This window comes from Balaenoptera ricei, chromosome 10 (genome assembly GCF_028023285.1).
Source record: "Balaenoptera ricei isolate mBalRic1 chromosome 10, mBalRic1.hap2, whole genome shotgun sequence".
Classification (NCBI taxonomy): Eukaryota; Metazoa; Chordata; class Mammalia; order Artiodactyla; family Balaenopteridae; genus Balaenoptera; species Balaenoptera ricei.
In genome coordinates, this window is record NC_082648.1 from 26,229,482 (window position 1) to 26,253,443 (window position 23,962).

The 23,962-nt window shown below is 36.6% G+C and overlaps 1 protein-coding gene and 1 non-coding gene across 16 annotated transcripts in view; one reads left to right on the forward strand and one right to left on the reverse strand.

The window, feature by feature from the left end:
* The window catches only part of CAPRIN2 (caprin family member 2), a 41,224-nt gene that overhangs the window by 3,052 nt on the left and 14,210 nt on the right, over nt 1-23,962 (reverse strand). For 3 of the 15 annotated variants that reach the window (XM_059935573.1, XM_059935568.1, XM_059935581.1), the window contains 13 exons: nt 23,163-23,401; nt 21,829-21,911; nt 19,622-19,789; nt 18,663-18,706; nt 17,078-17,755; nt 14,475-14,597; nt 12,598-12,679; nt 11,502-11,557; nt 8,603-8,707; nt 7,152-7,298; nt 3,284-3,452; nt 1,737-1,919; nt 930-1,030 (listed from right to left, as the gene is read on the reverse strand). In XM_059935573.1, coding sequence (XP_059791556.1) covers nt 930-1,030; nt 1,737-1,919; nt 3,284-3,452; nt 7,152-7,298; nt 8,603-8,707; nt 11,502-11,557; nt 12,598-12,679; nt 14,475-14,597; nt 17,078-17,755; nt 18,663-18,706; nt 19,622-19,789; nt 21,829-21,911; nt 23,163-23,401 — 2,178 coding nt within the window. Of the gene's footprint in view, nt 1-929; nt 1,031-1,736; nt 1,920-3,283; nt 3,453-7,151; nt 7,299-8,602; nt 8,708-11,501; nt 11,558-12,597; nt 12,680-14,474; nt 14,598-17,077; nt 17,756-18,662; nt 18,707-19,621; nt 19,790-21,828; nt 21,912-23,162; nt 23,402-23,962 lie in introns of those variants that run through there. The other 12 variants (XM_059935574.1, XM_059935576.1, XM_059935569.1 and 9 more) reach the window with 9 other exon arrangements.
* On the forward strand, nt 10,398-10,509 carry LOC132373897 (U6 spliceosomal RNA). Its single transcript, XR_009505553.1, has one exon. It is a non-coding gene; the product is annotated as a U6 spliceosomal RNA (small nuclear RNA).

Sequence of the window (23,962 nt, forward strand, 5' to 3'; positions counted from 1 at the left end):
CAAAGCACTTATGTATGTATATGGCTTCATCTAATCCTCAGAATCTCTCATAGAGTAATCAACACTTCAGAGTAAGATAAGGAACTCAAACAGATGAGTCTTCACCTAACAGATAAGGAACTGAAGCTCAGAAAGTTTACTAACATGCCCAAGGTCACACAAAGAGGAAACTGGTGAGATCAGGGGTCAAACCCAAGTCATTTAGGTGACCTGGTGTGTTCTCCAAGGTGTGTTCTTCAATATTGCCTCTGTATAGACGTCTATCTTACCTCACGTAACCGTAAGCTCCTTCGTATGTTAACAACAGAACTCAGTAAAACACCACATACACACTTAAAGGCTTGTAAAACTTCAAAACTGAAAATGCTAATGTAGTATAAATTCGTATCCATATACGACCAATGACAGGGAGTTTCCAAGGGCTGTTCAAGTGGAATGTCTACCATCCTCCTATCAGTCTTTTATCATATATAGTAAAGAAAATCTGCTGAACTAGTCAATCAAGAATAAACCAAAAAAATCAAACTTACAAAAAAGGACTTTCCTATACCTGATATCTAAAAAAGTTAAACTGAAGGCAATATAGCAAAGACCATGGGCTCTGGAGTTAAGAAACTTGCATCTAATCTTAGTTCTATCATTTACTTGCTGAGTGACCTTAGATAAGTTACTTGTTTCTGAACCCCAGTTTCTCTTATAGGATGGTGGAATAAATGAGTTAATGAAAACTTAATAAAGTCCTTAAGACCTCCTAAGTTCCATGTAACAGGCAGTTGTCATGTACCCTACTTGGGTTATTAGAAAAGCTTCCAGATCCACTCTCCACAGTTACAAGAGCGTCTTTACAAAACAAATTACGACTCTGCTATAGTTTAGTCACCAGCTTCACATCAATTGTACTATTGTTCAGTTATAACAATTATTCTTACCCTTTGGGAATAAGGTGTTCCAGGATACTCTCTAGCTTGGAACTGTAGCTGGCTATAATTTCCATTGGAAATTGAAGGAGGTCCTCTATAGGTATCAAAACCTAATAAATAAACAACTTACATAAAATTATGGGCAAAATTACACTAAACTTTTAAATAGTCTGTTCTATACCACTTAGAAAGTTAAATTGATCCTATAAAGCCATCGTTAGATTTATGCCTTCTTTAAGCAAACTCCATAATACTGTTTCCACAATAAAACACACATTTATAAAAATATCACAGACTTCAAACAAGCCAACTGTAGAAATTTACTATTGCTGGGATGCAGGTGGGGTTGGGAAAGGATGGTGGTTAAGGCCTTGGTCTAGAGTACTTCTGCTAATACCAGCAGTGACTAGAATACTTGGAACCATATCTAACTTAAAAGCGTATCACTATTATTGTCTCAAAGTTTTCATCTGTGGTATACTCTGATAACTAGGAAATGGGCACTGTCTTAAATATGACGTGTTTTGAGCCAGCCAAGTCAATTAACAGAAGAAAGAAATTATTCAAATATGAAAACCAAAATTCATCCCTGGAAAAAACCAAAATGCTCAACCTTTCACTTCAGTAAGTCACAGGATCGATCTGTTTTTCATTCAAAGAGTTCCTCTGTTATAGACAATAGACATATTAGAAATACCATATTTTGCAGAAATAGGGAATTCTCTACTACATTATAAATGGAAACCACAAAAAGGAACAAGGTAAAGTAAAAACAGTTTGAGTCAAGTAAACATACAAATTTTATTCAGAGCATACCTTTATAACCACCAGGGGACCGATACGAATTGGTTAGTAATCTCCCACCACGAGTACATCCTCTAACAGATCCCCGGCTATTGACAAATGGTTGAGAGGGTCTGGGAAATACATTCGTCTGTGCTGGGTAAAAGGCAAGGCTACCATTGCTTACTTGAATAGTTCCATCAGGATAACTTGCTGCTTAAGGAAACAGTTTTAGAGTCCAAGAGTTAAATGGTAATAAAAGTTTAATATTCTTTATACTTAGAAGTCAGTGTATATCAAAACCTTTAATACAACTTTCTCCCTTTTTTAAAAAAACAGATGCTATAGATATGTATGTGTATATATAGAGAGAGACACAGATATCTCTCTCTGTATATATGTTTAAGTAATAAAATATTATTCAGCCTTAGAAAGGAAGAAAATTCTGACACATTCTACAATACAACATGGATGAACCTTGAAGACATTATGGTGTTACAAAAGGACAAATACTGTATGATTCCACTTATACAAGTTACGTATTTAGAACAGTCAAATTCATAGAGTAGAATGCTGGTTGCCAGGGATTACAGGGAAAGGGAAATGGGGAGTTAGTGTTAAATGGGGAAGATGAAAAATTCCTAGAGGTGAATGGTGGTGATGGCTGCACAACAACCTGGATGTACTTAATGCCATAAAGCCTGTACACTTAAAAATGGTTAAAATGATGAATTTTATGTTACGTATATTTTACCACAATTAAAGGAAAAAAACAGGCTAAATATGCCAGATCGAGGAGTAAAAGAAAATGAACTCTTATTAATACTGTAATTGAAAAGGCATATGACAAAAAGTATCCTTTATGTAAATCACCTGCCCTATGTTTTCACCGTGCAGGTGAGAACAGAATGAGGTCATTTGTGGCTAGGTCCAGGGATTTACATTTACTACCTCTTGTGATTAACCAAGCAATTCGTTTGCTCCCACCTTAAGTTTTAGAGAACCCAATAGGGGCCTGAAATACCAACACTAAAAATCTACAAGTGCTTCTTAAATTGGGAAATAACTACAAAGTTGCTATTCTTTCATGTACGTATTAGAATAGCATGAACAATCAAAAGGGTCTCCCATCTCTAAGCAAAGAGTAGAATAAGCATACTAAATTATATCTTCACATTAATCAATGCTTTATTACAAGAGGGAAGAAAAAAGGCCAGATAGCCACCTGTCTGTGCTAACATGGAGTTAACAGAATGGTTTCAAAACCTTCATAAAAGCAGCTGGATAGTGCCTTATGCACCTCTACCACTGTTGATGGTAATTAAAGCAATCAGATTTAAAAATAAAAGCCTACTTCAAGGTTAAATCAACCATCTAAGTTCTACCTCTACAAAAGTTAAAAGTAATAAGTGAACTTAACTAAAGAGACGAAAAAGCATTAAGTGTTTCTCAATACTTGAACATGTGAAGAGATAAGGCTTACTAGTCAAGAAAGAACCTCTCAAGTGTCACTACAGACTTGCTTTCCATTTAATTAGCTCTCATCTAAGTCTTCAAAATATGATACACAAAGATCTTACCAGTCTCTTGAGAAAGGACAGTCTGTTCTACGTGTATAGCTGGCAGCTGGCACTGGGGTGGTGTCTGTGTACTTGCTGTAGTAAAACTTTGATTGTAGCCAGGTGAATAAGGGGATTCTTTTATTTCTTGTTCTTTACGTGGAGGCAGAGGTGCATTAACATTAAATACCTTAAAAGACAGGGTACACTGAGTCATTTGTGAAGTTTTACAGAAAACGATTAAAGGTGACATTCAGCAAAACTCTGCAACATTCAAAAACTTCTATTTGATGGGCAAAGGACTTGAATAGACATTTCTTCAAAGAAGATAAATGGCCAATAAGCACATGAAAAGATGCCCAACATCATTAGTCATTAGACAAATATAAATCAAAACCACAATGAGATTCCACTTCATACCCATTAGGATGGCTCTTAAAAAAAAAAAAAAAAAAACCCAGAAAATCTAAGTATTGCTGAGGGTGTGGTACTGTTGCCACCCTCGTGCAGTGCTGGTGGGAACGTAAAATGGTGCAGCCACTGCAGAAAATAGTACAGCGGTTCTTCAAAAAGCTAAATGCAGAATTCCCATTTACCAAGTAGAATTACCAAGCAGAATAGGATCCAGCAATTCCACTTCTAGGCATATAACCAAAAGAACTGAAAGCAGAGACTCAAATATTTGTACACCAATGTTCATGGCATTATTCATAATAGCCAAAAGATGGAAACAACCCAAGTGTCCATCAGCAGATGAATGGATAAACAGAATGTGGTACATACATACAATGGAATGTTATTTCACCATAAAAAAGAATGAAATTCTGATCTATGCTACAACATGGATGAACCTTGAAAATTCTATGCTAACTGAAATAAGCCAGATACAAAAGGACAAACACCGTGATTCCACTTATATGAGGTACCTAAGAATAGGTAAATTCATAGAGACAAAGTAGAATAGAAGTTACCAGGGGCTAGGAAGGGGGAGGGGATGATGAAAAAGTTCTGGAAATAGATAGTGGTGATGGCTGTACAACACTGTGGATGTACTTAATGCCATTGAATTATACATTTAAATACGGTTAAAACAGTAAACTTTATGTTTATGCATATTTTACCGTAGTAAAAAAACCGAATTTCTATTTGATTTTTTTTTAATTGATTTATTTATTTTTATTTTTGGCTGTGTTGGGTCTTCGTTTCTGTGCGAGGGCTTTCTCTAGTTGCGACGAGCGGGGGCCACTCTTCATCGCGGTGCACAGGCCTCTCAATGTCGCGGCCTCTCTTGTTGCGGAGCACAAGCTCCAGATGCGCAGGCTCAGTAGTTGTGGCACACGGGCCTAGTTGCTCCGCGGCATGTGGGATCTTCCCAGACCAGGGCTCGAACCCGTGTCCCCTGCATTGGCAGGCAGATTCTCAACCACTGTGCCACCAGGGAGGCCCCTCTATTTGATTTCTGACAGAAGTTAAACCAAGTACAAAAATTAACTCTCCTGCTATTACATTATAATAATGCTTACTGAGAATGAAAGCTATATAGGGGAAAAGGGTACTTTTTCAGAAATTGAAAACAAATGAAAAAATCTGCCATTTACTGATTTCTACCATGTAGCAGGCAATGATCTGTCCAGACTCTGGTCATCATCTATAATATAGCACTTCTGCTACTCTCTAGCCCTCTTATCCTGCTCCATTTTTCCTCACAACACATAGCATCTGATATAATATATATACGAATATTCTTCTCTCTAGCCCTCCCACCTCCATAATAAAGTATAAGCTTCTTAAGCACAAAGACCTGTCTATTCTCCATTGTTACAACCCCTAAGAACAGTGCCTGGCTTCATAACTACCTGTTTATTGAATAAATGAGTAAGCAAACAAATAAGAACCAGTTTGTACTGGATAGAATCCAAACAGGTAGAGAAGACAGATTGGCATGAGCAAAAAGGTATTGTGATGCAGTGTGGCATCCTGCATGGGATCCTGGAAAAGAAAAAGAACACTGGTGGAAAAACTAGGGAAATCCAGATAAAGTCTGAAGTTTCACTTAAAAAACATAAAAATAAAGTAGGATAAGTGCTATTAAAAATTTCCAAGATACAATGAGAAGACACACCAGGAGCAACTTATCAGGAAACAAAGATTTCAAAGCAGAATACAAATCTGGATGTAATTTTTTCACTGAAAAACCCAAGGTACCTGCCTCTAGAAACAGGCAATTATTCTAAAGGTTAACTGACTTGTTTTATTGTTGCTGTTGTTGTTATTATCATTTATCATTTTTGTCTCTCCCTTGCTACACACACACACACACACACACTAGAATGTAAGCTTCATGGTAAAGGGGACAAATCTGTATTATTCATTTCCTTACCCCCAGTATCTAGAACAATGCCTGGCATACAGTAAAACAATGCCTGCCTCGAAAAATATATACGGTGAGTGAATGAATGAGCCATAGAATTGGAAATACCATAATTTAGTCAATAATTTCCCAGTTGACAGACGTTCAGATGGTCTCCAATTCAGATTGGTTTTGTTGCGATTGCCTTCTAGTGCCGCTATATACAACATATCTTCAGCTACTGAAGCATATCCTTAGCTACTAATCCCTTTGTTCCTGTAGTATGGATTCCTCAAGGTGAAACTTCTGTCACGGCTTTATGCCCCCTTTTTAAAAAATTTTAACAGGAAATGCCTTTCCTAAAAGGTTGTGATGATTTACTGTCACATCAGCAGTGTATAAAACTTTCTGATTTCTTTCCCCACTCTAGATAATGTCAATTGTTTTAATATTTTCCAATTTGTTGAATGAATAATTGTATTTCATTTCAAATTAAAATTAAAAATCTTAAAACACACACACACACACACACAAAAGGTATTGTGACAAAGAGTGTACAAGGCAAGCCCAGGGGACTAGTCTGGCAAGTTATACCAGACTTCAAAAGTTACTGAGTGTCAGGCAAAGGACTTTCAATTTCATTCTATAATGGACCAATATTTGCTTTTAATTAGGAATAAGAAAAAGTTAGTAAAACCAATGTGGCAATACTGTGTAGGATGGATTGACAGGGATAGAGAGAAAGCAAGGACACAAAGCTGTGCTAGGTGGCCAAGCAGGAAGTAATAAGATTAGTGAATTCAGGGGTGTGAATTCGCCAGACCATCTCCCTGCATTGTGCCTGCTTGCCACTCCACTGACCCCATCCCACCACCATCACACGGAAGTACCTGGAGTGGGGCATTAAGCACCATCAGGAAAGGTACTTATCGGCTAAGACTTTTTGCTTTCTTCTAAAGAAAAGTTTTATACTTATTCTACGTTTAGAGAATAAACATACAAACCTAGTTGAAATATCACCTTAAAAAGTTTTAAACTACAATTTGTAGCGGAATATGTAATTCAAACTACCATAAAAATCTGAACAATTCTCCAAAACCCAGATGAGATGAAGATGAAATCAAATGAAAGTTTCAACAGTGATAGAACACACAAGTGTGTGTCCTGTATTTCAGGTTATTGATGCCATGGAACATTACTACTGTGATATTAGTAATGGTTAGTATTATTAAGCTATTTACAGAAAATTATGTTTCTCACTCACATTTCATTCATTTAATATGGGTCCTCAGCTTTGCCTGCCACTAATTTTCAGAGGGGAAAATGCCCTGATAAAATTTCCATTCAAAATTATTGAGGCTTTGGATTTAATACTCTTCCCACAAAAACAATATTTCCATTGGACAAATGCAAATTCTACCAGCCCAAAAAAGAGTAATAGAAATGGCAAATTTTTTCACATAGTACCTAATGTAAGAGAAACAATAGCTCTTTAACAGGAATAATGAACTGCAATCATCATTCACGTTTCATACTCACTGTCTGCATGGCTTGAAAGGGTGCTGTGTTAATGGTTACTGAACTACTACTTGCTGGAGGTGACTGGAAGCCCTGTTCAGAGCCCTTTGACATGGGAGGATTTGGAGAAGCTAGTGAAGACGGTTTCTTGCTTGGGGGAACTGCTGCCTAGGGAGGAGAAATGCAGTATCAGCCAATCACCTGCCATACAATAAACAGTTAACACTAAACCCCAGACTGGCATAAGTCAGCAAGTCCTACAGGACGACATTTGGACACAGGAATCCAGAAGAATAGCTTTTGCTTACAATTTCAAATCTCAATTGCTGAGGATGCACACGAGCATTTGCTTTTGCACAGCTTGCTGACTAAGTGAGAATCTTACTATTAATCAGTCTAACAGACGAGGGGCTGAACTTTTTATGAGTACCTAGTCCTTTTCAAACCCTGTAATGGTATTTTCCAGTTCAGAATCTAGTATTATTCCAAATTTATACAGAAGAATTAGGCTTAAGAAAAACCTTGGGTTAGTTACTTAGTCAGTGTTAATTTTTCTCTATTTTAAAGTCTTATTAGTGGATTCCTCAAGTCAGCTGCCTAAAAATAGAAAACCAAACCTGAGCTAATCTAAGTAACTCTTAACTAATGGGAATAAGCAAGTCCTTAATATAATAGATTATAAAGCCAAATGCTTTAAAAGATATGAAAACACCAGTACCAATGAGATTATGAAGCAGACAGCTGTGACTCACTAGGTGGCAAACACTTCCTCACCTTAAAATAAGGAACCAAGTAATTTCAATTTAGACCAAGTCAACACCATAAAATCTAATGCTTACCTTTATTTTCTTATACAATGAACACAAATTCTCATATAATAGTTAACTAAAAAATAATAATAAAACCTAAGAATTGCTAAATTAATCCAAAAAATCATCCTATCCTGCTGTATCTATCTCAAGGATTTGCTCAAACACAGCGAAAACTTTCACTTGACAATCAAGAGGAAAAACGTAATACTGTCAAAATGCTTTGACAAAATTAGGCAAAAAGAGAATGTAACTCATTCCAATTGAGTCAGTGCTAATATTAAAACTATAAAGTTATTGAGTCTTCTGTTACATGGATAAAAAGATTTTTCTCCTAAGGAGTGCTTCAATATGAATATAGTGAGAAACTTGAACTAACCTTACCCTTACCTAGAAATTTTCATTTTTTTTGACACTAGCAATTTGGACATATTTATTGTATCTGAAAAGGCAATACACTATTAAGTCCATTTATAAGGTAAGGTCACAATAAAGTTAAAGTTACCTGTATAAGTTCCAGGACTACAACATCTATAGAAAGCAAACATTAGTAAGGTATAAATGTTAAATCATTAACCTGATTATGCCTGTAATTCATACAATAAGCTGGTTCTGCTATTCTTTAAGACAGAAAAGAAATTAAGACAATTGGTCTCTTATTACCTCAGGAGTCTCTGAGGTCATAAACTCTGTTTCAGATCCCGAAGAGGCCTGATCGGTAGTAACCAAGCAAGCATTTGAGCTACAAGTAACTGGAGAAGAAGCAGCCTAAATACAGGAAGATATAAAACATTGTAAAAGGCACATTTTGTTCACTTTATATTTCTTGGGCCCTGGGCTTCCTAACACATTACTCTCGTTGAGCAATCACTAGTGCCAAATGGTATGCTAAACACTTTTAACACATATTAATATATTTAATCCTAACAATAACCCTGTGCAATAGGTACAACTATTCCCATTTTATTCATAATCAGGCAGAAGCAAAGAAAGTTAAGTAATTTACCCAAGGTCACACTAAAATTAAGCGGAAGAGCTGAGATTCTAACCCAAGCAGTCAGCTACGTTGCCTTTCCAGGCCTAGTCACCAGAGCTACACATCTAATCCCATCCTCATTTATCAAGATTCTCGGCCCTGGAAACCTGGGGTCAGATTTTCTATCAGGCTCTCAATAGCAGTTCCGTGGGAGAGGAGCCCAGGGTACATTAACGCTCTAGGCACAGGCCTGCCAGGGATCATTACAACTATGCTTTTACTCTACATGCTCTCAGTGTCTTAAAGAAGTCGGCAGAAGTGTAAATAGAAAGGATAAGCTCTACATAAATCACAACAGCACCAATATTTAAGAAAAATAAAACTAATATGTATAAAATACTAATTGGGAGAAAGCACAGTAGGAACTAATGCTGTGACAACTGTAACCAATTAAAAACTAAGAGAGTAGCTAGGAAGGAATTCTATGGCACAACAGGTACTAGAATATAACAGAGATACATAAAATTCTAGCAATGGCAAGGTCTGAAGTGTCGGTGAATCCACTCCTTTTATCTAAATGTTTCAATGTGGTTCTCAGAAGCCCAAGTAATAATATGGGTTAAATGGAAACTAATTAATGGTAACCAAATATCAGAGCAGTTATGTTTCAGTGACCTTCTAGAAGGGTTCATCATGATATACCACTTCTTGATAAGGAGATGGGGACCAAGTTTTAAAAAGTCTAATGGAAGACCTTTAAAAGGTCTTATGGAGAAAATTTTGAAATCCTTTAGAGCATTTAATATACCAAATAAATAGGTATAATTTAGATCTGACCAAACTATTAGAATTATTATAAAATGGTAGTGTTTCTAAAAGTAGGCCTTTCTTCTGGTCCTCTCATTAAAACAATGAGACAACCACCCAAAATAAGTGAGACTGGCTATTGTGGGGACATTACTAACTCTATTGCCAAAGAAAAATTCAAAGATACTAAGTAAAGGCAACTTGGCCCACTTGATAGTTAAGCTTTAAAAGACTCTGAATATTATTTTAGTTAAAATGTTAACTTAACAAAAAAGATAAAGAAACATTCTTTACATTAGTATTTATTTAGAAGTTACGGCAGTTCTTGCTTCCAAATTATTGCTCTTTAAGACCGGCTGGAGTTCGTTTTAAGTACTGCTGAGTAAGCACGATGTTTGAGGCCAGTGGTTCCAAAAAATGGATGTGCAGATTCACCCAGGGAGCAGATTAAAAATACAGATGACTAGACGACACCCCTGGAAATTCTGACCCTATAGGTCTAACATGGTATCTAACAATACAGTCATCCCTCAGTATCCACAGGGAATTGGTTCCAAGACACGCTATGGATACCAAAATTCGCAGATGCTCAGGTCCCATAGTTGACCCTTCATGCCCGTGGTTCCGCAACCTCGGATTAAACCAACCTCAGATCCGTAGTACTCTATGTATTTAGTGCTCGCTTCGGCAGCACATATACTAAAATTGGAACGATTCAGAGAAGATTAGCATGGCCCCTGCTCAAGGATGACACGCAAATTCGTGAAGCGTAGTACTCTACGTATTTAGTGGAAAAAACCCACGTATAAGTGGACCCGAGCAGTTCAAATGCATACTGTTCAAGGGTCAACTGTATGTACTTTTATTAAAGTGACCAAGTGATTCTGATGCAGCCATCCCACAGGCATGCCCTGAGAACTACCAGACTATTGGTTTATCAAAAAAAATCTTAACTTGTCACTTGAAAGCCTCATATAGAACCTAATAGCTAGACCAGATAACATGGAATTCTTCAGTTAAAGCAGTGACTGGGGTGAGGGACCCTGCTTAACAAACACATCTTGAAAACCGAGCCACATCTTAAACTAAATATAAACCACTGTAAACAAATGGTATTTACTTGTAAGGTTTTGGAAGGCAAGGCAACTGCTGAACCACCTGATCAAAATATTTAACCGACTGTCAAAGCAGTTGCTGTCTAGAAAACTGCCGTCAGGTTTTCAGAAGGATCCTGAGAAAAAAAAATTTTTTTTAAGTAATGACCAGAAAACTAGCAAATCTTGAACTTACTATTGATGGAAATGCAATGTGGCATTTACAGATCTCAATGATCTGGTCCCTTTATAACTCTAAGTGTGTTCTGTGAAAATCAGTTCATCAGAATGTTAGATATATGTGTGCAGGTAGGACTGGCTAACCATGAGTTAAGCAAAATTAGTTTCTTTCTTTATACCCTTTACTCTGCCAATATACTAAGTGACTTAGGTAGCTCAACAGCAAAGTAAGATTCCCAAAGTACCTCCGAATTCTTCAGGCTTACTCTTTCCTTACTAACATCAGCTAACCTTCTCTATTATAATAGATGACTTCCCCATGTTTATTAGGGAATCTTTTGAGAACCAGCTGTACTTAATCTAAAATACTAGATATCCTTAGAACATTTTCAATAATTTCATTAGGTATATTAGAATCAGCGAGTCTGATCATTCTTGCCAAAGCAAGAGTTTCCTCCCTGAATAGCAAAGAAGAGTAAATGAAAGATCAGTCTGGTAAAGTTACCTGTAATGGCTCTTGAAGAAAATCACTTTGATTGGATAGATTTTGTTCTGTAGATGCTGCAGAGAGTGAAATCAACAGTGAACTGAGGGAGGAGAAAAGTTTATGCATACCAACTGGGTGGAAACTAAAGTTTATACTTTATAAAACAAAGCAGTATCTGGAAGAACTAGCTCTCAAGTCCTTTCTACTGTAGTAGAGCTCTAAAAAAGAGTCAGAGAGGATTACAGAAGAAAAGGATACTAGTTCCATCAATGGACAAAAGCAGTATTTCAAGGCTTCCAAAAGAAAAGAACTATGACTTTTAAAAAACTGGTAATTGTAATCTGGATGATAAAACCTGAGCTATCATGAGCAGTAATTAGCTGATACACTTTAAGTTACAAGTGCAGGGGTCATCTGGCTCTTCAGTTTTTTTTTTCTCTTTGATCATGTAAATTAAATATACTTTTCAATTACACAGTGTCAGTGTGGTTTCTTCTTACTAATGTCTATCACTTTTGTTAATTACTCTCTCTTCCTTCTCCTTACCCTACCCAGGAATTACTGGACCAGTCTTGTGGTTGGTGTCTACTGCTCACTGCAGCTGAACTATGGCTTTGATTATGTCATTCCACCTCTGAGATAAACTAGTGTAGAACAAAAAGCCTAAAGTCTGAAGCATCAGACCAGATTCAGATCCGGTCTGCATCATTAGTTACTGTGTTAACCTGTGCACTAAATACCACTGATGTAATTTCACTCATAGTTAGGATCCAAAAGCCTCCACACTAGACATACAGAGTTGAAAGAAGTCAAGCAGGTTCTAGTCAGAATACACTCCAAGAAGAATATAAAAAGTGGCAAAGACAAGTAACATTGTGTACTTCCATTCACCGATCTGGAGACCTTCTCTAAAATGCAAACAGGTCAGTTAAGTACACTAACATCCTCACGGTAATTTACCCGTATGTAACTCTGATAACATATGTACACATTTAGAAAAAATTAACACACGGACATAGTTTAACCTTAAGATAATCTAGAGTAAAATTATATGCAAAAGAAGTAATTGGAAAAACAGCTGTAGGTCTAACAAGTCTTAAGAATGAGGACATACCTACTGGGCTACCTGGAGTAGCTGAAGGCGGCTGTGATGATGGAATTGCACTTGGAGGTTTGTCAAAATCCAGAATAGATTCCTAAAGACAAGAGTTTAAATAATGAGTGAAAACAAAGATTATCATTTGTTGGTAAAGCTATTACCATTAAATTATTTATGATGTTGTCAACTGCTTATTAGCTATAGGAATCTAGCTAATAACTATCTCAAGATGTTAATAACTTAGTCTTTATAGGAGAAGAAATTGAGAATTACAAACGAAATCTAAAGTAACTGTCAAACCTTAAGACTGTGTCAGGGGCTTCCCTGGTGGCGCAGTCATTAGGAATCTGCCTACACGGGTTCAAGCCCTGGTCCGGGAAGATCTCACATGCCGTGGAGCAACTAAGCCCATGCACCACAACTACTGAGCCTGCACTCTAGAGCCCACGAGCCACAACTACTGAGCCTGCATGCTGCAACTACTGAAGCCCACGTGCCTAGAGCCCATGCTCCACCACAAGAGAAGCCACCACAATGAGAAGCCCACACACCGCAACAAAGAGTAGCCCCCACTTGCCACAACTAGAGAAAGCCCAGGCGCAGCAACAAAGACCCAACACAGCCAAAAATAAATAAAAAAAATAAATTTCTTAAAAAAAAAAAGACTGTGTCAGGACTTCCCTGGTGGTACAGTGGTTAAGAATCCACCTGCCAATGCAGGGGACATGGGTTCAAGCCCTGGTCTGGGAAGATCCCACATGCCACGGACCAACTAAGCCCGTGCACCACAACTACTGAGCCTGTGTTCTAGAGTCTGTGAGCCACAACTACTGAGCCCACGTGCTGCAACTACTGAAGCCTCAGTGCCTAGAGCCCATGCTCCACAACAAGAGAAGCCACTGCAATGAGAAGCCTGCGCACCGCAACAAAGAGTAGCCCCTGCTCGCCACAACTAGAAAGCCCATGTGCAGCAACGAAGACCCAAAGCAGCCAAAAATTAATTAATTAATTAATTTTTTTAAAAAAGATTGTGTCAAGTATTAAAACTCTAATAGTAATTCTAAGGCCAAGTTAGGAAAAGAAAACTCCTGACTTGAAGTCTTAAACATTAATCCTAGCGTAGACTGAGCCCTCATTTTTATTATAACCAATGAGAGGGTCTAATTATTTTATCTCAACCACTAAACTAACTCATGCCCTTAGAGACTTTCATGACAAGAAGGCATTCTCTTCTCCCATCTGCCTATCCTGGTTATCCTAAAAATATTTCCAACGTTTTGAGTACTTAACTTTATATACTTACAGTGATCATTTTAGGTCTTTTATATATCAAATAATCTGAAGAGGTATGCAATTCCCTCACTTTACAAATAAGCAGAAGGTTGGAGGTTAAATAACTTGCCACAGATTATACAACTGGTAACTGGTAGAAGTGGATTTAAATGCAGGTCTAATTCCAAAGCTCAAAATCTTTTTACTACACAAAAATCTCTTATTTGCCTACTTCATCCCTCAGTAATACCACACTATTCTGAAATTCTGTAAGAGTCTGTATGACACAATTTAGCATGTGTCATAATGAATGTCTTATGATTATCTACACACAACAGCAGCGATATCATTTGAGCACTTTAAGCTTCTTACATGTTTAATTCATTGTATTACTCACAACAAACAGGAATAGGAACTATTATCATTTTTTCCAAAAAGAAACTGAGGAAGAGAGTTAAGTAACTTGCCTAAATTCTCAGAGCTAGGAAGTGGCAGAACCAAGATTTGTACTCATTCTGGACACCAGAATCTATGCCCTTAACAACTTCATTTAATGCTTCAGATCAGAAGCTAGTAGCCCCATGACTATCATTTAAGATTCACTTAATAATGACTCATACTTGCATAAAGTTACAAGTTCCTTGAATCTGGGTCATCAGATCCTGCAGTTTTTCTTTCCTCAATACTGGATCCTTTGGAAGGGTAGAGGAAGAACCTACAGGCTGATGCATAGGCTTAGGCACCTACAAGATAAACCCATAATGTATAAGAGTGAAATTCAAATTCAAAAGCCTAGTTCAGGAAACTAAGCTTATCACTACATCTTAATGTAATCAAAACACATAGCAGTGCTCATTTATAGATTTATCTCAGGTAAAGAATTTCCACATAAATGCATTTTCTAAGTAATTTAAGCAAACTTTACATGTTTCCTCCTTCAGAACAACTCTAATGGGAAAGGTTTCTAAACATCATCTTTTTAAAGGGAAGGCCCAGAGCAACAGAACTTCCTTGATAGAAGTTCTCTCATTATGGACATCAGTTACCCTGTGTCCTCTATGATAAGATGCCACTGACTATAAATATAAAACACATCAATGATTTTTTTCCCCAGGGAAAAAAATTACTACTACCACATTAAATATACATCCCATTTTTAACACATATCTGATTTCAGAAACAGTAAGTTGTAAAAACATATACATATATATCCTAGAGTTGAGGAAATATACTACTATATTCTGTCACACAGTAAGTATACTTTGGGGGGCAGGGGGCTACTGATGCTTAGAAGGTGGCTCGCCCTCCTGCTAAATTTCTTAAGATTGCTGAATACCCTGGAATAGACCTCATGCTTATGGTTATTTCTTACAGGTATCAGCAAGCCTGTCCCTACCAGCTCCTCTTCTCCACCTTCTAAACTCACTGGGAAGTCACACAGCTAAGCTTGTCAACAGTGTCATGAAATAACTGTTAATAGACCCTAAGGGAATATATGAAAGGCTCTTTTAGGAGAAAAGTATGAACTTTAGTGATTTATTTCATGTTATCTAGTCTTTTGGCTTTGAACTCTATTTTGCCCTTGACAGTACTTAGTCATGTTCCAAACAGCTGAGATTTCAATACAGATAGAGGCAAATACTCTATTATACAGAGAAGCGTCCTCTCAGTCCCTGAGAGACCCTGTAACTTCAATATAATGATGTCTGTGCCATAAAGCACGTTAAATGAGTTTTGACTTTTCCAATTAAACACCCCTAATTTTAAATACTATTCAGCAAACAGCATGGTATCAATATTCTGGTACGGTCAAGGTTCAACACTGCTATACCTAGTGGAATTTTTAATTGCGGTTTTTTAAACAGCTTTATTGAGGTATTAAATTGGGTTTTTAGATATAAATCTCTCAAAGTAGTTGCTATATTACAATTACTGTCATATGATATCTAGTTAATGAAAAAGGCTATCAATCTTCTGCAGGGTCAGGAAGAAGCTAAAATTATATTACCACTTAAAGAGGAAGAAAGGAAAATAAAAGGAGACAAATAATTCTAAAATTCTCTTCCCATAAGGTAGAATTGAGGCGGGGGTAATTTATAAAATGCAACGCTTTGAATTCCCTAAGCGAAACCCCAACCTTTTTTAATTGAAGTATAGTTGATTTACAATATCGTGTTAATTTCAGGTATACATGACAGTGATTCAGTTTTGTGTGTGTGTGTGTATTCTTTTTCAGAGTTTTTTCCCTTACAGGTTATTACAAAATATTTAGTATAGTTCCCTGTGCAATAAAGTAGGTCCTTAGCAAAATGTTTTTCAAACTGTTAGAGGATCAAAGATTTACGGGCAAGCCTTTGGCTAAAATGGCGTGGAAGTGCAGGGAACACTACTAGATGTATATGGAGAACACTGGGAGGGTAGCAAGTTCACATCTCTTAGCAAACAAGGCGGTAACAAGTCTTCAACAAGTCTGCAATGAAACAGTGGTAAATAACTTATAATAAAAGACAACACTAACTAGCATCATATCCAAGGATTATTCATTATAAGGCTTCTTATCTTATTGACATGGGTTATTTATCATTAGCAGAATGAGGCCTTATATTTGAACTAAATCTCATACTACAAAACCTAATTACAGAATATTTAATGCCTATACTTTTCATCTGCAGAAAATTCTTTTGAAACAGAAATAGAGAACTAATTCAGATCCTTCCCCAACTACTGCTTCTTCTGAAACAGGACATGAAAGATTACTGTTTCTTCTCCTGACCATCTGTACCTTCTTCAAAGAGGACAGGCTAATTTGAGTGACTATAAATGAAAGAGAAGGAAGAGAATACAGAAAAATGTAACTTCTGTCAGAAAAAGGTCTCCTGCCTTTTGACATGCATTTACATTTCTCACTTCTTCAACATTATGGTCTTTTCTGAACTATCCACTATTTTGATGTCATATCATGTCATTAAAATTTGAGCACTAAAACAATATTTTCTAATTGTGGAAATTTCACTTCAGGTTAGGCGCAAATGACAGATTAAATCTGCTTCCAATTTTCTAGGGAAAACAAATTATGCATTAAAGAGTTAAGTGAAACATTTTATACATTAATTAAACATGGATTTTACTGATCTTTTCCTAAAGAGAACTTTTAAATTATCACTACCACTAATCTCTATTTATGCCTACATTGACAGGAACAAACTGATACAAATCAACTCACATCTTTGGGTTCTGTATTAAACTTCCTGGGCAGCAGCTGGTCATTTGGTATGAGGCTTGCTGTAGCTACCCCCCAGGACTTTGGAGAAATCTGTGACTGTGGTGTTAAAGGGTGTTTTTGACTCTCAACATTGTTTTCCCAGGATTTTGGAGTCTCTGGCTGTCTTGAATCCTGTTCTTCACACATGGGAGTGGCCCATGACTTGGTGATGTCCTGTTCACTCTGCACAGAAGGTGTCCAAGACTTTGGAGTTTGCTTCTTTGGATCCTGTTCTTTCTGCAGCTGAACTGGCCAAGGCTTTGGTGTCTCCTGCTTCTTCTGTTCCTCCTGAATGTACCCCACTTTGGACTTAAGAGCTTCTGGCTTCCACTGGCTGGGAGCTGACTTGGTTTTCGAGACATCCTGCTTCTTCTGCTCTTCCTGCAGAGTGGACCTGAGTTTTGGAATCTCTTGTTTCCTCTGTTCTAAGGAAACTGCGGGCTTTGATACCTCCTGGTGCTTAACGGAAGACTCCCAGGACTTGAAGGATTCCTGTTTCTTCTCCTGACCATCTGGCTCGGTAAGCACATCCCAACATTTGGGGAGATTTGGTTTTCTAGCATAATCTGCTTCCCAAGATTGCTCTTCATCTTGTTTACTTGAATAATCTACTTCTGTCATGTAGCGTCTGTTAAGAAACTAAACCACAGGGAAAATGTGCTCAAGTCACAGTCTGTAGAAGACCTTGAAGAGAATACTGAACTCCTATGTCCACTGGTCTGAGCCACTGTGCTAACAGGAAACTTCTGACCTTATCCTACTTGAAAAGAGTATCCTACTTTTATGTCCATTCCTTTCCCCTCAATTAACAGAAAGACAAACTTCAAAAGTATACTTCAAAAGTAGCAACCTATATTTGATTCACCTAAGACTGGTAAGCAGTGCACACTGTGGTGCCACATTTGCTTGACTCAGGCTCCCTTACCAAGGTTACTCTGCCTCTGCCAGCCTTAGGACCACCTGACTCCCTTCAAGTTAAGGCAGAGGGTAGTTCAACTACACAAAGTCCTACTCTTTACACTGAAGTCTTATGTTTCCTGAATTACCAGCCTTTTCTTTATTCCCATTATATATCAATCATACTGTGATTTTGCTTCTTCCATTCTTTTCGGTTTCCATGAATTCCGATGTCACTTCAGAAAGAGAACAAATGTCCTCTTCTATTACCAATATGAGTAAAGTCTGGAAAGAGCAAAATCCCACCCATCTTCAAATTCCAATACAGGGACCAAAACCACCACCACCAACATCAGCTAACACTTGAGCCGTTCTGCGCGCCAGGCCAAATTGTAAGTAATTCAGATTTAACTCCTTCAAACCTCACAATAACCATATGAGGCAGGCATTGTTATTATCCCCATTTTAGGTAGGAGGCTAACAGACACAGCTGAGCTACATATCTTGCCCAAACTCATTAAGCTAATAAGCTGCAGAGCCGGGATTCAAGCTTAGGCAGTCTAGCTCCAAAGCCTCAGCTCCTAACCACAACACTATACAAAAGTCTCAAAAACCACAACTGAATGAAAATTACCTTTCGGTACCTTACCTCTTGTGGTTGTATCTCTGGCTGTGCAAGTTCCACAAGAGACTCTGAGAAGATAAAAGGAATATTAAATAAGTACTAGGTAAACTATAAGTTTTTAGACTGATTACACCGTAATTCATTCTAGCAACAAATTTCAGAATAGTAACAGAAAAAGGATAGTGCAATTAAGTATATTCATGGCAGGAGTAATTCTCACTATTGGGTGCTGGTCAAAAGCATGTGGTCTGAGGCTAGTTGAAGCTAGTAGCTCTGCTTATATAAGACACTTTTCTGAAGTCAGGTTGTAGTTAAAAATTGATTTCTGATTGAAAATAGGACTATCTCCTCTTACCCACAAACACAGCTTCTTTCAAGTTGGATTTATAGCTCTGGTGCCATGGGGTAAACAAGAAATACTCGAATCTTGCTAGTGGCTACCAGAAGGCTGCTTGGACTACCTCCTTAGACGTAATATTTCTTAAATAAATCCAGCCTCAACAATAAATAGCAAAGGTGCCATTTACTCAAAGTATTTCTTCCCCAAGAAAAGTGGAATTTTGAAAAACATTATTTCTTTTACTGATTTTGGCAATTTTTTTCCTAAATCAATATGTTAACCTTAGATTATTTACATTCTTGTTCTACTACAGTATTGGAATGTACTATAACTCACATTTTAAACAACGGTTTTAAATGGAATGATCCTAATAGTTTAACAAAGAATTCAAATTCCATAAATGCCTCATTTTAACAGTGCACTCTCTTGTAACAAAGTATAACCTAATGTTTCTATTAAGGTTGACTCTGCAAATCATGGTAGTAAAGCCTAGAGATGTGTCCTAAACCTAGGCTTATCCTGGGGCAAGTAAAGATTTCCATGCATGTAGAAAATAAAATAATCATTTTACAGTGATTTGACTCATTTTGGTTAAGTGTTAAAAATGCAACCACTATAAAGAATTTCAGAGATCACAACAAACCTGACTCTTTGACAGATTCAGTCTTCGATAATTGTTTTTTCTTCTCTGATTTTATTAGCATTTCTTCCTCCAATGATACCTCTTTTTCCTTAGCATTTTTTGGAACTGGGATACTTTCAAAATAGCCTGAGTTCAGCAATTTAGATAGTAGATCTTTCATGTGTTTGTCTAAGAAAGAGTGATTAAGACTTAGTTATCACATAGCCTAATAGTTCATGGAAAATTATTTGGACTAGAAATCCTTATATAATTTTATCCTAGTTGTAGTATGTCATTATAACAGTCTACACTGGGGGTATTCAAAGAACTGGTCGTACCATGAAAAGGAAATATGCAGTCCATCGTTACATCATGCTGAAGCAATATAAATTTTAAAAATCAGAATCCCGAAGTTTAGCAAGTCACTTAAGTTTCCCTGGGCCTCCATTTCCACCATTTGAAAAATGGCTAAAAATCAGAGACTCCAATCAAGGACTCTATCTAGTATGTTATAAAAGCACACATCTATTCCCTGAGCTGGGAGAAAAGTGATTTCTCCCATCTGCCCCCAAGACATGACAAAAAGCAATTACTCTACCTTCCCCAAGTAATTAAGGCTTTAAGAGAAATAAACAACACAGTTCCTCAAACATAAACTTTAGAAAAACCTATTTTGGACAACCTCTAAAAAATTTTTAAAGTATAAAATTCCATGATTAAGATTTTACTCTTGAGTTATGCTATATTTCACTCCTAGCACATCACCATTTGATGATCAAGAAAAATCTTAAAATGATGTTATTAAAGTCACTGCACCATAAATAGGTCTGAAGTCTATTTTATTTTTAATATCCACTAAAAACATAATTCCCAAATTAAGCAGAGCTCTCATACTTGATTTGGGTCTACTATTCCTTTCACAGGAATACTATGACACAGATGACCATTTTTTTTTTTAAATCAAATTTGAGGTATAATTTACAAAATTCACATTTTAAGTGCACAGTTTTAACAGATGTTAACAGTCATGTTACTTCCACCATAACCATGATACAGAACATCTTAAACAACTCCGAAAGTTCCCTTATGCCCCTTTTATAATCAATCTCCTCCCCCTACTCCCTGGCAACCACTGACCTACTATCGTTCTAGTTATGTCTTTTCTAGAATTTCATATAAATGGAATCATACAATATGTACTCATTTTTTGTCTGGCTTCTTTCACTCAGCATAATTATTTTGAGATTCATACATGCTGTTGCAGTATCAATAGTTCATTCCTTTTTTCATTGCTGAGTAGATTCCATTGCATGAATATATCACATTCTGTTTATTAATTATCAGTTGGTGTACATCCGGGCTGTGTTCAATTTGGGACTATTATGAATAAGCTGGTATGAACATTCATGTACAAGTACTCATGTGAATGTATGTTTTCAATTCTCTCGGGTACTATAAGTGTAATAGCTTGGTTATATAGTAAGTGCATGCTTAATTTTATAAGAAACTAACAAACTAGTTTCCAAAGTATTTGTATCATTTTGCATTCTAGCCAAGCAATAAATTTCTGTGGTTTAAACTTGAAAGGACTTAGAAATTGAGATAGTTATTCATACTTAAATATTTTTAAAAAGGAAGCAATCACTAGTAACAAAAATGTTTACCAGCTTCCAATGAGTTTTCATTATCCTAAACTAGTACACAAAACTGTGTACTTCACGTCCAAACATTTGTACTTGGTCATTCGGCCAAAGTCTATCTAGGAAGCCAAAAGGACTCTTTCTCTCCAGATCATTTCCAGACCAACAGACAACAATGTTTCAATAGACTGTGTAGCCAAGTGATTCTCATTTTCTTAAGCAGATCTGGTAGATAAGCCTGGATATTAACAATATGTGGATTTAAGATTTGTAAATAGAACAGGTACTACCACCGCACAATAGAGAACTGAACCCCAAAACGGTCAAGCACTAGTCCCTAGCTCTTGTTCCCAAATCACAGTGACTCGTCACCTCAAAACTCTCCCTAGGCTCCATTTTAGTGAGTACAATTATACAACAGCTGCTTTTAACAGAACTAAACAAAGATATCATTCTGCCGATGAATCTAGTATTGTCAGACATGTAAGTTCTGATGGACTGACACAGTTTTGGCCCTCAATATCATACTAAACTCCTAGACATAAAGTTTAGTATTTACTGCATAAGTCCAGAGTAGAGAAAACTCACATGTCGTTCCTACCACTGCTTTCTCACTACCTTCCAAAAGGTCCCAAAAGTACAAGGATGACTGCTCCATCTGGTCTTCAACACTGACAAGGAAAAGCAGCAGCAGAACAAAGTGGCTTTAGAGGCACATATATTTATATATGGAGCAGTACAATTTATACAATATAATCCATCAACAATTAAGACATTCAGTGTTAATTATGTGGTTTTTTACTCTTTGGAAATGAAAAATTGAAATTTTATAAAAGGTGACTAAATACCCATTTATGGATTTCAAATGTAAGCATTTTTCCTTAAAACTAAAATAAAGATTTTACCAAATACAGCTATCAAGGAATAGACCAAAAAGAGTTTAAAGCAATCAGTGTGGTATCCTTCATTATCAAGTGTATGTCCTAGATTTAAAAAAACCGTGGAATGGAAATATTAAGAGCTGCATTTGTCTTTAAAGAGAGCAGCTCATTTTTCAAATTGTTTCACTTACATTTCACATATTAAAGTAAGCTACATTCCTTGGATCTACCAAAGTGAAGCCAGAGAAGGAAGCATCCAAATAGGTAATGATGATGGAATAGACTATTGGGATGGGAATAAATATATATATATGGCTATATATAGGTAATTAAGAGTTTTATCAGGTTTCTTCCTGCACTGATAGGGCTAATTTCTAAAGCAGTTGAAATCTAACTGCTTTTGCATGGCTAACAGACACAGCATTGAAACAACCTGTATCTAACAAACCAAAAGCATAGAGTTTCTGCTCATTAGCTGATTCACTCCATCTAAGCAAAAACAGTAAATAGATACTGTAGGAGAAAAAAATTGGGTTGCCTCAATTTGCTGGTTTTATATTTTAAATTATCAGATTGGTTTCTCAGTATTTACTCACAGCCTAAAAAGAACACTAAATAATTCTTACTTTGACAGTTTAGTGATACTAATCAAGTTAAATTTTATTCACCTCCACTTAAGTACAGCAGTAGTAAGGAGGCAAAGACTCTCAGGTAACACAACAGCCTGATATAATTACAAAAAAATTTTTAAGAATATACATAATTAGTATTATGGTTAATACCTATGTAAGGTTAAAACTTGATCAGACATTTTAAAAATCAGTGTTACAATAAATAAGCAGGTTAATGAGATCATTCAAATTCACTTTCTTACTAGACAGGCTATCAACCTCGTGAGAGTCTGAGCAGGCCAACGTTTCCAAAGCTGAATATATATATATATATATACACATACACACATACATATACATATATACATGCTGAAAAGCTAGACTAAAGTGTCATATGTCCTGTTTCAGGAAAATATTTTCATTAACTTACCTCAGACTTTCATTTCTTTCAGGACAGGTCAATTTTGAAAATTTAATGAGGTAGTCAAGTTCTTTTAAAGGCAAATACACTGCACCATTCAAGCCCCCTTTGAAGTCTTTCTGTACATGTTCCTGCATCAAGTTCTGTAATACATACTGAACTTGAAGTATAGTGCGAAGCTTTTTCTTCTCAGCCTCAAGTTTTAGCATGTGCTCCCTTCTCTGGGCTTTCTTCTGCGCTTTAAGCAGCTGTTAAAACAAACGCTAATTAAGGCTGACAACTCTCCACAACCCATACTAGCAATCCATTAGTCTACAAAAGTCTAATCCCAAAGAGTTGAGATTAGATGATAAATCTCAAATATATAACACTGACTGTGAAAACTGACAAGGGCATTTAACCGCCTGCTTGCTTTTTGAGCTAAAGAAGTCACCGGGTACTTAGCTGGTTTGTCTCAGCTAACCAAAGCTAAAGAAGTCCAAATATGTGACTCTCAACCCCAGGCTGAATCTAGTACCTCTACTATCACCATGATGAGAAGCAAAGTACCTATCATTAATGTCCATACTAATCACAAGGTTTTACTTTTCCATATTATGTATACCAAGCCTTTTTAGGCTAAATATTTTAAGAAAATGCTTCAGTTTAGTTTGGGTTTTTTTTTAAATCTTATGTTCCAGGGGAAGAGTATTCAAAATGGTTGATTTTCAACCAACCAAAGAAGACTGCTTAAAGCATAAGGAATTGAAAAGCAAACAGAAATAAAATGTCTTACAAATGTAATGCCAAAAAAACAGCCACAGCAAACA